The sequence below is a fragment of the Ranitomeya variabilis genome, chromosome 4 (assembly GCF_051348905.1).
Source record: "Ranitomeya variabilis isolate aRanVar5 chromosome 4, aRanVar5.hap1, whole genome shotgun sequence".
Taxonomy (NCBI): Eukaryota; Metazoa; Chordata; class Amphibia; order Anura; family Dendrobatidae; genus Ranitomeya; species Ranitomeya variabilis.
The window spans coordinates 692,465,776-692,479,946 of NC_135235.1; the positions used below are offsets into that span (position 1 = coordinate 692,465,776).

Below are 14,171 nucleotides of genomic sequence, written 5' to 3' on the forward strand. Positions count from 1 at the left end.
GAGAGGATGATGCACACCAGTTCAATTCCACCAGTGGCCACCGGGGGAGCCCAAAATCCAATTTCACAACAGTACCCCCCCCTCAAGGAGGGGGCACCGAACCCTCACCAGAACCACCAGGGCGATCAGGATGAGCCCTATGAAGGCACGGACCAAATCGGAGGCACGAACATCAGAGGCAGTCACCCAAGAATTATCCTCCTGACCGTATCCCTTCCATTTGACCAGATACTGGAGTTTCCGTCTGGAAACACGGGAGTCCAAGATTTTTTCCACAACGTACTCCAACTCGCCCTCAACCAACACCGGAGCAGGAGGCTCAACGGAAGGCACAACCGGTACCTCATACCTGCGCAATAATGACCGATGAAAAACATTATGAATAGAAAAAGATGCAGGGAGGTCCAAACGGAAGGACACAGGGTTAAGAATCTCCAATATCTTGTACGGGCCGATGAACCGAGGCTTAAACTTGGGAGAAGAAACCCTCATAGGGACAAAACGAGAAGACAACCACACCAAGTCCCCAACACAAAGCCGAGGACCAACCCGACGCCGGCGGTTGACAAAAAGCTGAGTCTTCTCCTGGGACAACTTCAAATTGTCCACTACCTGCCCCCAAATCTGTTGCAACCTCTCCACCACAGCATCCACTCCAGGACAATCCGAAGATTCCACCTGACCAGAAGAAAATCGAGGATGAAACCCCGAATTACAGAAAAAGGGAGACACCAAGGTGGCAGAGCTGGCCCGATTATTGAGGGCAAACTCCGCTAAAGGCAAAAAAGCAACCCAATCATCCTGATCTGCAGACACAAAACACCTCAAATATGTCTCCAAGGTCTGATTCGTCCGCTCGGTCTGGCCATTAGTCTGAGGATGGAAAGCAGACGAGAAAGACAAATCTATGCCCATCCTAGCACAGAATGCTCGCCAAAATCTAGACACGAATTGGGTACCTCTGTCAGAAACGATATTCTCCGGAATACCATGCAAACGGACCACATTTTGAAAAAACAGAGGAACCAACTCGGAAGAAGAAGGCAACTTAGGCAGGGGAACCAAATGGACCATCTTAGAGAAACGATCACACACCACCCAGATGACAGACATCTTCTGAGAAACAGGAAGATCCGAAATAAAATCCATCGAGATGTGCGTCCAGGGCCTCTTCGGGATAGGCAAGGGCAACAACAATCCACTAGCCCGAGAACAACAAGGCTTGGCCCGAGCACAAACGTCACAAGACTGCACGAAGCCTCGCACATCTCGAGACAGGGAAGGCCACCAGAAGGACCTTGCCACCAAATCCCTGGTACCAAAGATTCCAGGATGACCTGCCAACGCAGAAGAATGAACCTCAGAAATGACTTTACTGGTCCAATCATCAGGAACAAACAGTCTACCAGGTGGGCAACGATCAGGTCTATCCGCCTGAAACTCCTGCAAGGCCCGCCGCAGGTCTGGAGAAACGGCAGACAATATCACTCCGTCCTTAAGGATACCTGTAGGTTCAGAATTACCAGGGGAGTCAGGCTCAAAACTCCTAGAAAGGGCATCCGCCTTAACATTCTTAGAACCCGGCAGGTAGGACACCACAAAATTAAACCGAGAGAAAAACAACGACCAGCGCGCCTGTCTAGGATTCAGGCGTCTGGCGGACTCAAGATAAATTAGATTTTTGTGGTCAGTCAATACCACCACCTGATGTCTAGCCCCCTCAAGCCAATGACGCCACTCCTCAAAAGCCCACTTCATGGCCAAAAGCTCCCGATTCCCAACATCATAATTCCGCTCGGCGGGCGAAAATTTACGCGAGAAAAAAGCACAAGGTCTCATCACGGAGCAATCGGAACTTCTCTGCGACAAAACCGCCCCAGCTCCGATTTCAGAAGCGTCGACCTCAACCTGAAAAGGAAGAGCAACATCAGGCTGACGCAACACAGGGGCGGAAGAAAAGCGGCGCTTAAGCTCCCGAAAGGCCTCCACAGCAGCAGGGGACCAATCAGCAACATCAGCACCCTTCTTAGTCAAATCAGTCAATGGTTTAACAACATCAGAAAAACCAGCAATAAATCGACGATAAAAGTTAGCAAAGCCCAAAAATTTCTGAAGACTCTTAAGAGAAGAGGGTTGCGTCCAATCACAAATAGCCTGAACCTTGACAGGATCCATCTCGATAGAAGAGGGGGAAAAAATATATCCCAAAAAGGAAATCTTTTGAACCCCAAAAACGCACTTAGAACCCTTCACACACAAGGAATTAGACCGCAAAACCTGAAAAACCCTCCTGACCTGCTGGACATGAGAGTCCCAGTCATCCGAAAAAATCAAAATATCATCCAGATACACAATCATAAATTTATCCAAATAATCACGGAAAATGTCATGCATAAAGGACTGAAAGACTGAAGGGGCATTTGAAAGACCAAAAGGCATCACCAAATACTCAAAGTGGCCCTCGGGCGTATTAAATGCGGTTTTCCACTCATCCCCCTGCTTAATTCGCACCAAATTATACGCCCCACGGAGATCTATCTTAGAGAACCACTTGGCCCCCTTTATGCGAGCAAACAAATCAGTCAGCAGTGGCAACGGATATTGATATTTAACCGTGATTTTATTCAAAAGCCGATAATCAATGCACGGCCTCAAAGAGCCATCTTTCTTAGCCACAAAGAAAAAAACGGCTCCTAAGGGAGATGACGAAGGACGAATATGTCCCTTTTCCAAGGACTCCTTTATATATTCTCGCATAGCAGCATGTTCAGGCACAGACAGATTAAATAAACGACCCTTAGGGTATTTACTACCCGGAATCAAATCTATGGCACAATCGCACTCCCGGTGCGGAGGTAATGAACCAAGCTTAGGTTCTTCAAAAACGTCACGATATTCAGTCAAGAATTCAGGAATCTCAGAGGGAATAGATGATGAAATGGAAACCACAGGTACGTCCCCATGCGTCCCCTTACATCCCCAGCTTAACACAGACATAGCTTTCCAGTCAAGGACTGGGTTATGAGATTGCAGCCATGGCAATCCAAGCACCAACACATCATGTAGGTTATACAGCACAAGAAAGCGAATAATCTCCTGGTGATCCGGATTAATCCGCATAGTTACTTGTGTCCAGTATTGTGGTTTATTGCTAGCCAATGGGGTGGAGTCAATCCCCTTCAGGGGTATAGGAGTTTCAAGAGGCTCCAAATCATACCCACAGCGTTTGGCAAAGGACCAATCCATAAGACTCAAAGCGGCGCCAGAGTCGACATAGGCATCCGCGGTAATAGATGATAAAGAACAAATCAGGGTCACAGATAGAATAAACTTAGACTGTAAAGTGCCAATTGAAACAGACTTATCAAGCTTCTTAGTACGCTTAGAGCATGCTGATATAACATGAGTTGAATCACCGCAATAGAAGCACAACCCATTTTTTCGTCTAAAATTCTGCCGTTCACTTCTGGACAGAATTCTATCACATTGCATATTCTCTGGCGTCTTCTCAGTAGACACCGCCAAATGGTGCACAGGTTTGCGCTCCCGCAGACGCCTATCGATCTGGATAGCCATTGTCATGGACTCATTCAGACCCGCAGGCACAGGGAACCCCACCATAACATCCTTAATGGCATCAGAGAGACCCTCTCTGAAATTCGCCGCCAGGGCGCACTCATTCCACTGAGTAAGCACAGCCCATTTACGGAATTTCTGGCAGTATATTTCAGCTTCGTCTTGCCCCTGAGATAGGGACATCAAGGCCTTTTCCGCCTGAAGTTCTAACTGAGGTTCCTCATAAAGCAACCCCAAGGCCAGAAAAAACGCATCCACATTGAGCAACGCAGGATCCCCTGGAGCCAATGCAAAAGCCCAATCCTGAGGGTCGCCCCGGAGCAAGGAAATCACAATCCTGACCTGCTGAGCAGGATCTCCAGCAGAGCGAGATTTCAGGGACAAAAACAACTTGCAATTATTTTTGAAATTTTGAAAGCAAGATCTATTCCCCGAGAAAAATTCAGGCAAAGGAATTCTAGGTTCAGATATAGGAACATGAACAACAAAATCTTGTAAATTTTGAACTTTTGTGGTGAGATTATTCAAACCTGCAGCTAAACTCTGAATATCCATTTTAAACAGGTGAACACAGAGCCATTCCAGGATTAGAAGGAGAGAGAGAGAGAAAGGCTGCAATATAGGCAGACTTGCAAGAGATTCAATTACAAGCACACTCAGAACTGAAGGAAAAAAAAAATCTTCAGCAGACTTCTCTTTTCTCTCCTTTCTCTGTCAATTAATTTAACCCTTTATGGCCGGTCAAACTGTTATGGTTCTCAATGGCAAGAGAACATAGCCCAGCAAACATGAGAACTAGCTCTTGGAAGGATGGAAACTAAACTGACCATGAACTAAACCTGCCGCACAACTAACAGTAGCCGGGTAGTGTAGCCTGCGTTTTATCCCTAGACGCCCAGCGCCGGCCGGAGGACTAACTAATCCTGGCAGAGGAAAATATAGTCCTGGCTCACCTCTAGAGAAATTTCCCCGAAAGGCAGACAGAGGCCCCCACAAATATTGGCGGTGATTTTAGATGAAATGACAAACGTAGTATGAAAATAGGTTTAGCAAAATTGAGGTCCGCTTACTAGATAGCAGGAAGACAGAAAGGGCACTTTCATGGTCAGCTGAAAACCCTATCAAAATACCATCCTGAAATTACTTTAAGACTCTAGTATTAACTCATAACATCAGAGTGGCAATTTCAGATCACAAGAGCTTTCCAGACACAGAAACGAAACTACAGCTGTGAACTGGAACAAAATGCAAAAACAAACAAGGACAAAAGTCCAACTTAGCTGAGAGTTGTCTAGCAGCAGGAACATGCACAGAAAGGCTTCTGATTACAATGTTGACCGGCATGGAAGTGACAGAGGAGCAAGGCTAAATAGCGACTCCCACATCCTGATGGAAACAGGTGAACAGAGAGGATGATGCACACCAGTTCAATTCCACCAGTGGCCACCGGGGGAGCCCAAAATCCAATTTCACAACAGTTGACTCAATTTTGAAGAGACGTGCTGAAAAGGGGCAATTATTGATTAAGCCACATGATGGGGCAGTACTTACTTAATGATTCAGTGCTTGGTTGAACTGAAAACCTTTCTTGTAGACATGGCTAACCCTCAACTGACGCTAAATGAAAGTCAGTGGAATCAGATGACTGAGCTGGAAAAATTGCTAGAGCACCCATTTACAGTGACTAAAAAATTACAAGCAGAGGACTTAACTCCAGGTATTTTCTTAAAGGAGTGGAAGAACCTGATGTTTCGCCTGTCCCAAAGAGGAGGGTTAATTGCAAGTGGCATTGCTACATCAATGAAATGGAGAGAGGAGCTACTATTACAAAATAACATTCTTTTGGCAGCTGTTTATGTAGACCCAATGCATCGGATTCTTCTAGATGATCAACAGCTAACTATAGGAAAAGAAGCTCTGTTTGAAATAGCAGTAAGGATGAAAGGGTTGCAGAACAGTCAGGAGGAACAAGAAGAATTTGATCATCCTGCCACATCTCCACCCTCATCAACTGATGAAGAATTTAATTTCGAAAAATATTTGGATCACAAGGACCGTGCAAAGCGTTCCCACATAGAAGAAGAGTCGTCCCCATCAAAGAACACAGCCAGTACATTTCAGCAGAATTTTTCATGTGCACTAAAAGAAATTGAGAAATGTCACCGTTCATCAAAAATAACAGTGCAACAAGCGATTCCTCTGTATCCTGACATTGTCAGATGTTGCCCGAGTGGTTACTGCTTTGCCACCAACCCAAGTTAGTGTAGAGGTTGTTCTCTGCTCTCAAAATAATTAGATCAGATTTGAGGGCATCCATGAAGGAGGATCTGACAGAGGTAATACTTTTTCTGAGGACAAATTTATAGATTTCTTCTTATTAACTGTATAAGTGTTTATTACATATTTACTTACAAGAGTTTAGAAAAGTTTATAAAAGTTATTTGCTATATTCTAATTGTATTCTAATAAATATAGTTTTTGCTCTAAGTGGTCTGATTACTTATATGATGGTGAGAAACTGAAAAAGCACGATGTTAATATTTTACAACAGTAAATTTATTGTTACGAATTGGCCATTTATGAAGGAGTCAGAGCCGGAGCCGGAACCTGATAAAATCCAGGAGTCGGAGTCGCAACTGTGGCTTACCGACTCCACAGCCCTGCTCCTGAAATCTACAAAACAGATGTCTTTCCTTCCAGAAGACCACCATCTGAGCTTAAAAACCAAGGTCAAGAGGTTCAGAGACATGAGGTCCCCTACACTCCGAGAAGGCATGTCGCTCTTGGGCTGGCTCCATGAAAGCCTGCATCCAATCGGTAACCTGGGCTTAGGCCCACTCCAGAGTCCTTCAAGCTCATATTTTAGGGAACTGGAACATCCCAGTTCTCTAAACAGAAAGCTACACACGCCGGGTTCGAGTAAGAGCCTCTGGCATGGTGGATAAATTCCAGAAACCTCCACAGAGGTGTGAGCTGGACTCAGGTCCCGCTAACTACAATTACATCAGATGCCAGCAGGAGGGGCTGGGGAGCCATGATAAACAATATCCCCTTCCAAGGACTCTGGGACCAGACAACAAGCGGGAAGTCGTCCAATTTCAGAGAGTTAAAAACTGTAGAGGAAGCCCTTCTGGCAGCAGGTCGCCAGATCGCTGGACAACACATCCGAATATATTCGGACAACATGACTGAAGTTGCTCATATCAAGCATCAAGGCAGTACAATGTTCAACAACTTAAAAAGTATTTCCGATCGAATATTCTGCAGGGGTGAAAAACACCCACTGTCGCTGACAGCAGTTCATTTGAAAGGCTCTTCCAACACCCAGGCAGACTTTGAGTCGCCAAGACATCCAGCCGGGGGAATGGAGCTCTAAAAGTCGGAGCTTCAAAATACTGGTAGACAGGTGGGGCCTACCAGAAATAGATCTTTTTGCATCTCGCCAAAACACGCAGGTCGAAGACTTCTTCTCCCTAAACCCCAGAGACCATTCCTGGGGAGTAGATGCTTTGACCCAGAATTGGGACTTTCACTTGGCCTATGCTTTCCCACCAGTTCCAATTCTGGCGAAGGTTCTACGGAAAATCCGAGAAGAACGGACCGCAACTATCTTGATAGCCCCATTATGGTCAAGAAGAAGTTGGTTCAACCTGATAATTGATCTACAGGTGGATGGCCCGGTCCAGTTTCCAGTAGAAAACGACCTCCTCTCACAGGGGCCCATTTATCACTTGGATCCTCAGAAGTGGAACCTAGCGGCTTGGTTACTGAGGCCCAGGTAATGAGAGCCAAAGGGCTGTCGGACCCAATAACAGCTACTCTACAAAAGTCCAGAAAGCCAGTAACAAACGCTATCTACAATAAGGTCTGGAAAAAAATTTAATCCTTCTTCCTCCCTAACCTACTAGATCCCCTTAGCCTAAATGTGTCACAAATTCTAGATTTTCTACAAAAGGGCTTAGAGATCAGCCTTAGGCCTAGCACCCTAAAGGTCCAGGTCTCAACATTGGCCCTCAGAATGAACCCTAAGAGACAGCTGGTGGTTCCCTCATGGGATCTTAACTTGGTGCTACAAGGGCTTACAGGTCCACCATTTGAACCTTTGTCTTCCTGTTCTCCTCAAAATCTTACTTACAAAACGGTTTTCCTGGTGGCTATAATCACGGCTAGTAGGGTAGGGGAACTACAAACCCTATCGATAAGGGAGCCCTATTTGTCAATTAGAGACGATTCCATAGTCCTTCATCTTGACCCTTCTTTTCTTCCAAAGGTAGTCTCTGAATTTCAGCATTCCAAGGAAATCGTCCTACCATCTTTTTGCCAAAATCCAGTAAACTTGAAGGAGGAAAAATTCCACACCTCGAAGTCTGATGTATTGTTCTACATTACTTAGAGCAAACCAGCTCTTGCAGAATCTTGCAGATCTGTTTGTCCAACTGTCTGGTCAAGATCTATTCTTTGGCCGGAAAGTACTCCAGGCCGTTGTCCCACCTTAGCGCCAAATTAGTTGGTATTCCTCCGTATGGCGTCGTGGAAGGTGACTAGAGAAAATAGAATTAGACTTACCGGTAATTCGGTTTCTAGGAACCTTCCTCGACAGCGCTAATTTCCTCCCTATCTTCATGGATAAAAATCTGGGATTCAGAAGGTAAACCACTGCTATGGTTTTCAGTTATAAGTCACTGGGAGGTGGGAGGGTCTTTTAATCTCTCTGTGTTTCCTGTCCCCCATCAGGGCAAAGAGGCAACCTCTGTATGCCGTCGTGGAAGGTTCCTAGAAATCAAATTACTGGTAAATCTAATTCTATTTTTTCCATTGACAGATGATGGACCGGAGTAGAGACTTGTTTTTTGTTAGATGAGTAGAAGTTTTTATTGGTATTATTTTTACCTACATAACATTGTTTGGTGGCTTTTTATTCCATATTTGGGAGAAAGAATGAACAAACAATTGAACACCACGCTCTACTGGTTCATCCTATGATGTTTTCTATTAGACTGTGAACTGTCATTGTCTCGGTGAATGATTCAATATTTTACATAACTTACCATTTTTACAAACAGTTTAAGTAGAAATGTTAAAAAATGAAAAATCAAGAATATTTTATTGAAAAATAGGTTTCATTCTTAACAGATGACTGTACGAGGAGATCAGAGGGACAGCTGACATCATCAATTTTTAAATCTGATGATCTTGAGATCCCACAGGATACAATTGAAGTGACTGCCATTACTCCAGATATGCCATCATCTCTTCACAGCAAAGATCTGTCATCTGATCCTTTGAAACAGGTCCTGTCTACTGATTCATTACCAACTACTAAGGAAAATCAAAGTCACAATGTAAACCTTAAAAAACAAACTGCTCTGAAAGCAAATAAGCCATTTTCACCTTCAGAATATGGAAATGGTTTTCCCCTCGAAAATTCTTTTCTTAAGATTCACACAGCAAGGAATAGATTTTCCTGTTCAGAATGTGGGAAATGTTTTAACCAGAAATCAACCTTGGTTAAGCACCAAAGAACTCACACAGGGGAGAAGCCATTTTCATGTTCAGAATGTGGGAAATGTTTTACACAGAAACCAAACTTTGTAAAGCACCGTAGAACTCACACAGGGGAGAAGCCTTTTTCCTGTTCAGAATGTGGGAAATGTTTTAACCAGAAATCAATTTTGATTAACCACCAGAGAACTCACACAGGTGAGAAGCCTTTTTCATGTTCAGAATGTGGGAAATGTTTTAACCAGAAATCACATTTTGTTATGCACCAGAGAATTCACACAGGGGAGAAGCCTTTTACATGTTTAGAATGTGGGAAATGGTTTAACCGGAAAACAAATTTGGCTATACACCAGAGAACTCACACGGGGGAGAAGCCTTTTTTCTGTTCAGAATGTGGAAAATGTTTTACAGATTCGTCAAGTCTTATCAGACATCAGAGAACTCACACAGGGGTGAAGCCTTTTTCATGTTTAGAATGTGGGAAATGTTTTAACCGTAAAACGCATCTTGGTAGACACCAGAGAACCCACACAGCGTAGAAGACTTTTTCTTGTTCAGAATGTGGGAAATGTTTTGTGATGAAATCATCACTTCTTAGGCACCTGAGCAGTCACACAAGGTAGAAGCCTTTGTCATGTTCAGAATGTCAATGTTGTAGCTGAAAAAAATGCACCTTCTCAAAGGAGTTGTCAACTACCAGTTAACCTCTTGTCATTCCTTGTTTGACCTCATTAAAATAAAATCAGTCATTCTCACCATTAGGGTTGAGCAACTTTTGCTTTTTTAGGATCGAGTCGGGTTTCGTGAAACCCGACTGTCTCGAAAGTCGGATCGTGTGAAATCGGTTGATTATTGTGAAAAGTCGGGGGGCCGACCGAAACACGAAACCCAATGCAAGTCAATGGGGATTATTTTTCTCTCTCTCTCTCTCTCTCTCTCTCTCATCAATACATTCCTCGGACTGTGTAGATCGCTACATCCAAAACGGTAAGATGGCGTTCATACCCCTGTAACGCTGCAGAAAGCAAGACAAGACCTATGTCATCACGCTGCCCACACTCCTTCATTGGCTGAAAAAATGGCGGTAACAGCGTCATACGAAACACGACTTTGGCGCGAAGATCGCCGACCGCATGGCCGATCCCAGCGATCACGAAACCCGACTTTGCCAAAAGTCAACGACTTATGAAATTGACCGATCCGTTTCGCTCAACCCTACTCCCCATCCTTGCCAGTGCTGTTCCCAGCGGTGTCAGAACTCGCGTTCCCAGGGCTTATGTGAGGTTGTTACATCACACGAGCCCTGCACCCAATCAAGGCCAGCTTCACTGTTCCTCTTTCAGATGTGTTGAACATCAACAGGAATCCAAGGGTTTGGCTGCTCTCTAATTTCATTTTAATATTCGACTTGGTCAAAGGTGGTGACAGTGATACCATCGCTGATTGGGTGCCGGGCTCACATTGCATAACAACCTCATGTTCACCACGTGCCGACACCTCTGGAAGGGCATCTGTATGGGAGTTTTGTATAATTGTTATTATTTTAACAGGATGAAACCTGAGGAATGAGAAGGGTATATATTTATAGGTTCCCTGTGAAAGTATTTGGCCCCCCTGGAACTTTTCAACCTTTTCCCACATATCATGCTTCAGACATGAAGATGTCAAATGCAAATTTTTGGTGAAGAATCAACAACAAGTGGAACACAATTGTGAAGTTGAACAAAATTTATTGGTTATTTTACATTTTTGTGGAAATTCAAAAACTGAAAAGTGGGGCGTGCAATATTATTCGGGCCCCTTTACTTTCAGTGCAGCTGTCTCACTCCAGAAGTTCATTGTGGATCTCTGAATGATCCAATGTTGTCCTAAATGCCTAATGATGATAAATATAATCCACCTGTGTGTAATCAAGTCTCCGTATAAATGCACCTGCTCTGTGATAGTCTCAGGATTCTGTTTGAAGAATAGAGATCATCATGAAGACCAAGGAACACAACAGGCAGGTACGTGATACTGTTGTGGAGAAGCTTAAAGCCGGATTTGGATACAAAAAGATTTCCAAAACTTTAAACATCCCAAGGAGCACTGTGCAAGCTGTTATGGACCTGGTGGTTAGGTGCACCCGGAATGACCTGATGGTTAAACTAGAAATCGGGACAAGCTCTGGGGAAGTGGGAACTCTGCTGACCGCAAACCCTAATCCTATCATACACACTAGAAATAGCCGTGGAGCGTACCTAACTCTCCTTAGACGCCTCTTCACAGCCAGAGCTAACTACCCGTAAAGATAGAAAATAAGCCTTACCTTGCCTCAGAGAAATTCCCCAAAGGAAATGGCAGCCCCCCACAAATATTGACTGTGAGTTAAGAGAAAAGTCACAAACACAGGAATGAAACAGGTTTTAGCAAAGGAGGCCAGTCTTCACTAAATAGTCAGAGGATAGAAAAGGGAACTATGCGGTCAGTACAAAAACCACGTAGAGTGTGCAAAAAGACCCCCACACCGACTCACGGTGTGGAGGTGCAACTCTGCACCCCTAGAGCTTCCAGCTAGCAAGGAAATATCATGATAGCAAGCTGGACTAGAACTTAGCATGTACTAAGAAATATGTTCAGAAAGCAATGAACAACAAATGAACTAGCAGGGACTTAGCTTCTGCTGGAGTAGACAGGTCATCAGAGAAATCCAAGAGAGATCTGAACCAGTACTGAGACATTGACAGCTGGCATGAAGTAACGATCTGAGTGGAGTTAAATAGGGAAGCCAGCATAGCAATAAACGAGGGCAGCTGAGAAAGCCAACCTCAAGGACCAGCAGTTCCACTCAAAGCCACCAGAGGGAGTCCAAGGACAGAACTCACCAAAGTACCATTCATGACCACAGGAGGGAGTCCGAGAACGGAATTCACAACAGCAAGCGTGCAATATTATTGGGCCCCTTTAACTTAAAACTTTGTTGCGCCACCTTTTGCTGTTATTACAGTTGCAAGTCGCTTGGTGTCTCTATCAGTTTTGCACATCGAGAGACTGAAATTCTTGCCCATTCTTCCTTGATCTCAAGCTCAGTGAGGTTTGATGGAGGTCGTTTGTGAACAGCTGTTTTCAGCTCTTTCCACAGACTCTTGATTGGATAGAGGTCTGGACTTTGGCTTGGCCATTCTAACACCTGAATATGTTTATTTGTGAACCATTCCATTGTAGATTTTGCTTTGTTTGGGATCATTGTCTTGTTGGAAGACAAATCTCAGTCTCAGGTCTTTTGCAGACTCCAACAGGTTTTCTTCAAGAATGGTTCTGTATTTGGCTCCATCCATCTTCCCATCAATTATAACCATCTTCCCTGTCCCTGCTGAAGAAAAGCAGGCCCAAACCATGATGCTGCCACCACCATGTTTGACAGTGGGAATCGTGTGTTCAGGGTGATGAGCTGTTGCCTTTACGCCAAACATATCGTTTGGCATTGTTGCCAAAAAGTTTGATTTTGGTTTCATCTGACCAGATCACCTTCTTCCACATGTTTGGTGTGTCTCCCATTTGGCTTGTTGTAAACTTTAAACAACACTTTTTATGAATATCTTTGAGAAATGGCTTTCTTCTTGCCACTCTTCCATAAAGGCCACATTTGTGCAGTGTACGACTGATTGTTGTCCTATGGACAGACTGTCCCACCTCAGCTGTAGATCTCTGCAGTTCATCCAGACTGATCATGGGCCTCTTGGCTGCATCTCTGATAAGTCTTCTCCTTGTTTGAGATGAAAGTTTAGAGGGACGGCCCGGTCTTGGTAGATTTGCAGTGATATGATACTCTTTCCATTTCAATATGATCACTTGCACAGTGCTCCTTGGGATGTTTAAAGTTTTTGAAATCATTTTGTATGCAAATAGTGTATATATACAGTACAGACCAAAAGTTTGGACACATCTTCTCATTTACCTCTTGAAGCTGATCAAGAGAATGCAAAGAGTGTGCAAAGCAGTCATCAAAGCAAAAGGTGGCTACTTTGAAAACCTCGGGTATTCTAGAATATGTATGTATAACACAGCCACATAGTAAATAGCACAGAGACGTACCATATAACACAGACCGAGCATTGTATAACTCAGCCCACGTAGTATATTGCACAGCCATGTAGTATATAGCACAGCCCACGTAGCATATAGCACAGCGACGTAGTATATAACACAGCCCATGCAGTATATAACACAGCCCACGTAGTATATAGCAATGTGGGCACCATATCTCTGTTAAAAAAAAAGAAAAAAAGAATTAAAATATAGTTATATACTCACTTTCTGGCGGCCCCCGGATCCAGGCCATGCCTTTAGCGATGCTCGTCACGACGCTCCGTTCCCAGTAATGCCTTGCGGCAATAACACGTGATGATGTATCGGTCTCGCAAGACCGCTACTTCATGTCCGGTCATTGCCGCAATGCATTCTTGGGACCGGAGCGTCGCGAGGATCGGGAAAGGCTGGCGCAGATGACGGAAGGTGAGAATATAATGTTTTTTTAAATTATTTTTAACAATATTTGTTTTTACTATTGATGCTGCATAGGCAGCATCAATAGTAAAAAGTTGGGCACACTTACACGGTTAATGACAGGCATTAACAGACTGCGTTACACCGCGCTATGCTGCAGTGTAACGCAGTCCTAAAACGCTATGTGGGCGCTGACTGGAGGGTAGTATGGAGGGTGCACTGACTGGACGGAAGTAGGGAGGGGCCAGTTCGTGGCCGGACTGTGCACAGACGGAAATACCCCTTAGCCAATTTATATATATATATATATATATATATATATATATATATATATATATATATCTGCTCTCCCTCCTCCAGCTCCACACTTATCTAGCTGATGGGTGCAGAGCAGGAGAGGTACTGACACCTGCACAGAGGCTGCACTTCCTGAGTGAGCAGCTGATGGACCTTCCACCCAACAAGCTCAAGGACCTTTCAGATCATGTAATCAATCACATGAACTGGAAGGAACTACAAATTGGGTAATGTGTATGTGTATGCAAATGTGTGTATGTAACTGGTCATATGCAGCATATGTAAATGTGTGTCTGTATCACATCTCTGTG

The 14,171-nt window shown here is 44.2% G+C and overlaps 1 protein-coding gene across 1 annotated transcript in view; it reads left to right on the plus strand.

The window, feature by feature from the left end:
• The window catches only part of LOC143767701 (oocyte zinc finger protein XlCOF8.4-like), a 30,211-nt gene extending 20,232 nt beyond the window's left edge, over positions 1-9,979 (plus strand). The window contains exon 7 of the mRNA XM_077256208.1: positions 8,710-9,979. Coding sequence (XP_077112323.1) covers positions 8,710-9,617 — 908 coding nt within the window. The 3' untranslated portion in view covers positions 9,618-9,979. The remainder of the gene's footprint in view (positions 1-8,709) is intronic.
• Positions 9,980-14,171: the final 4,192 nt, after the last annotated feature.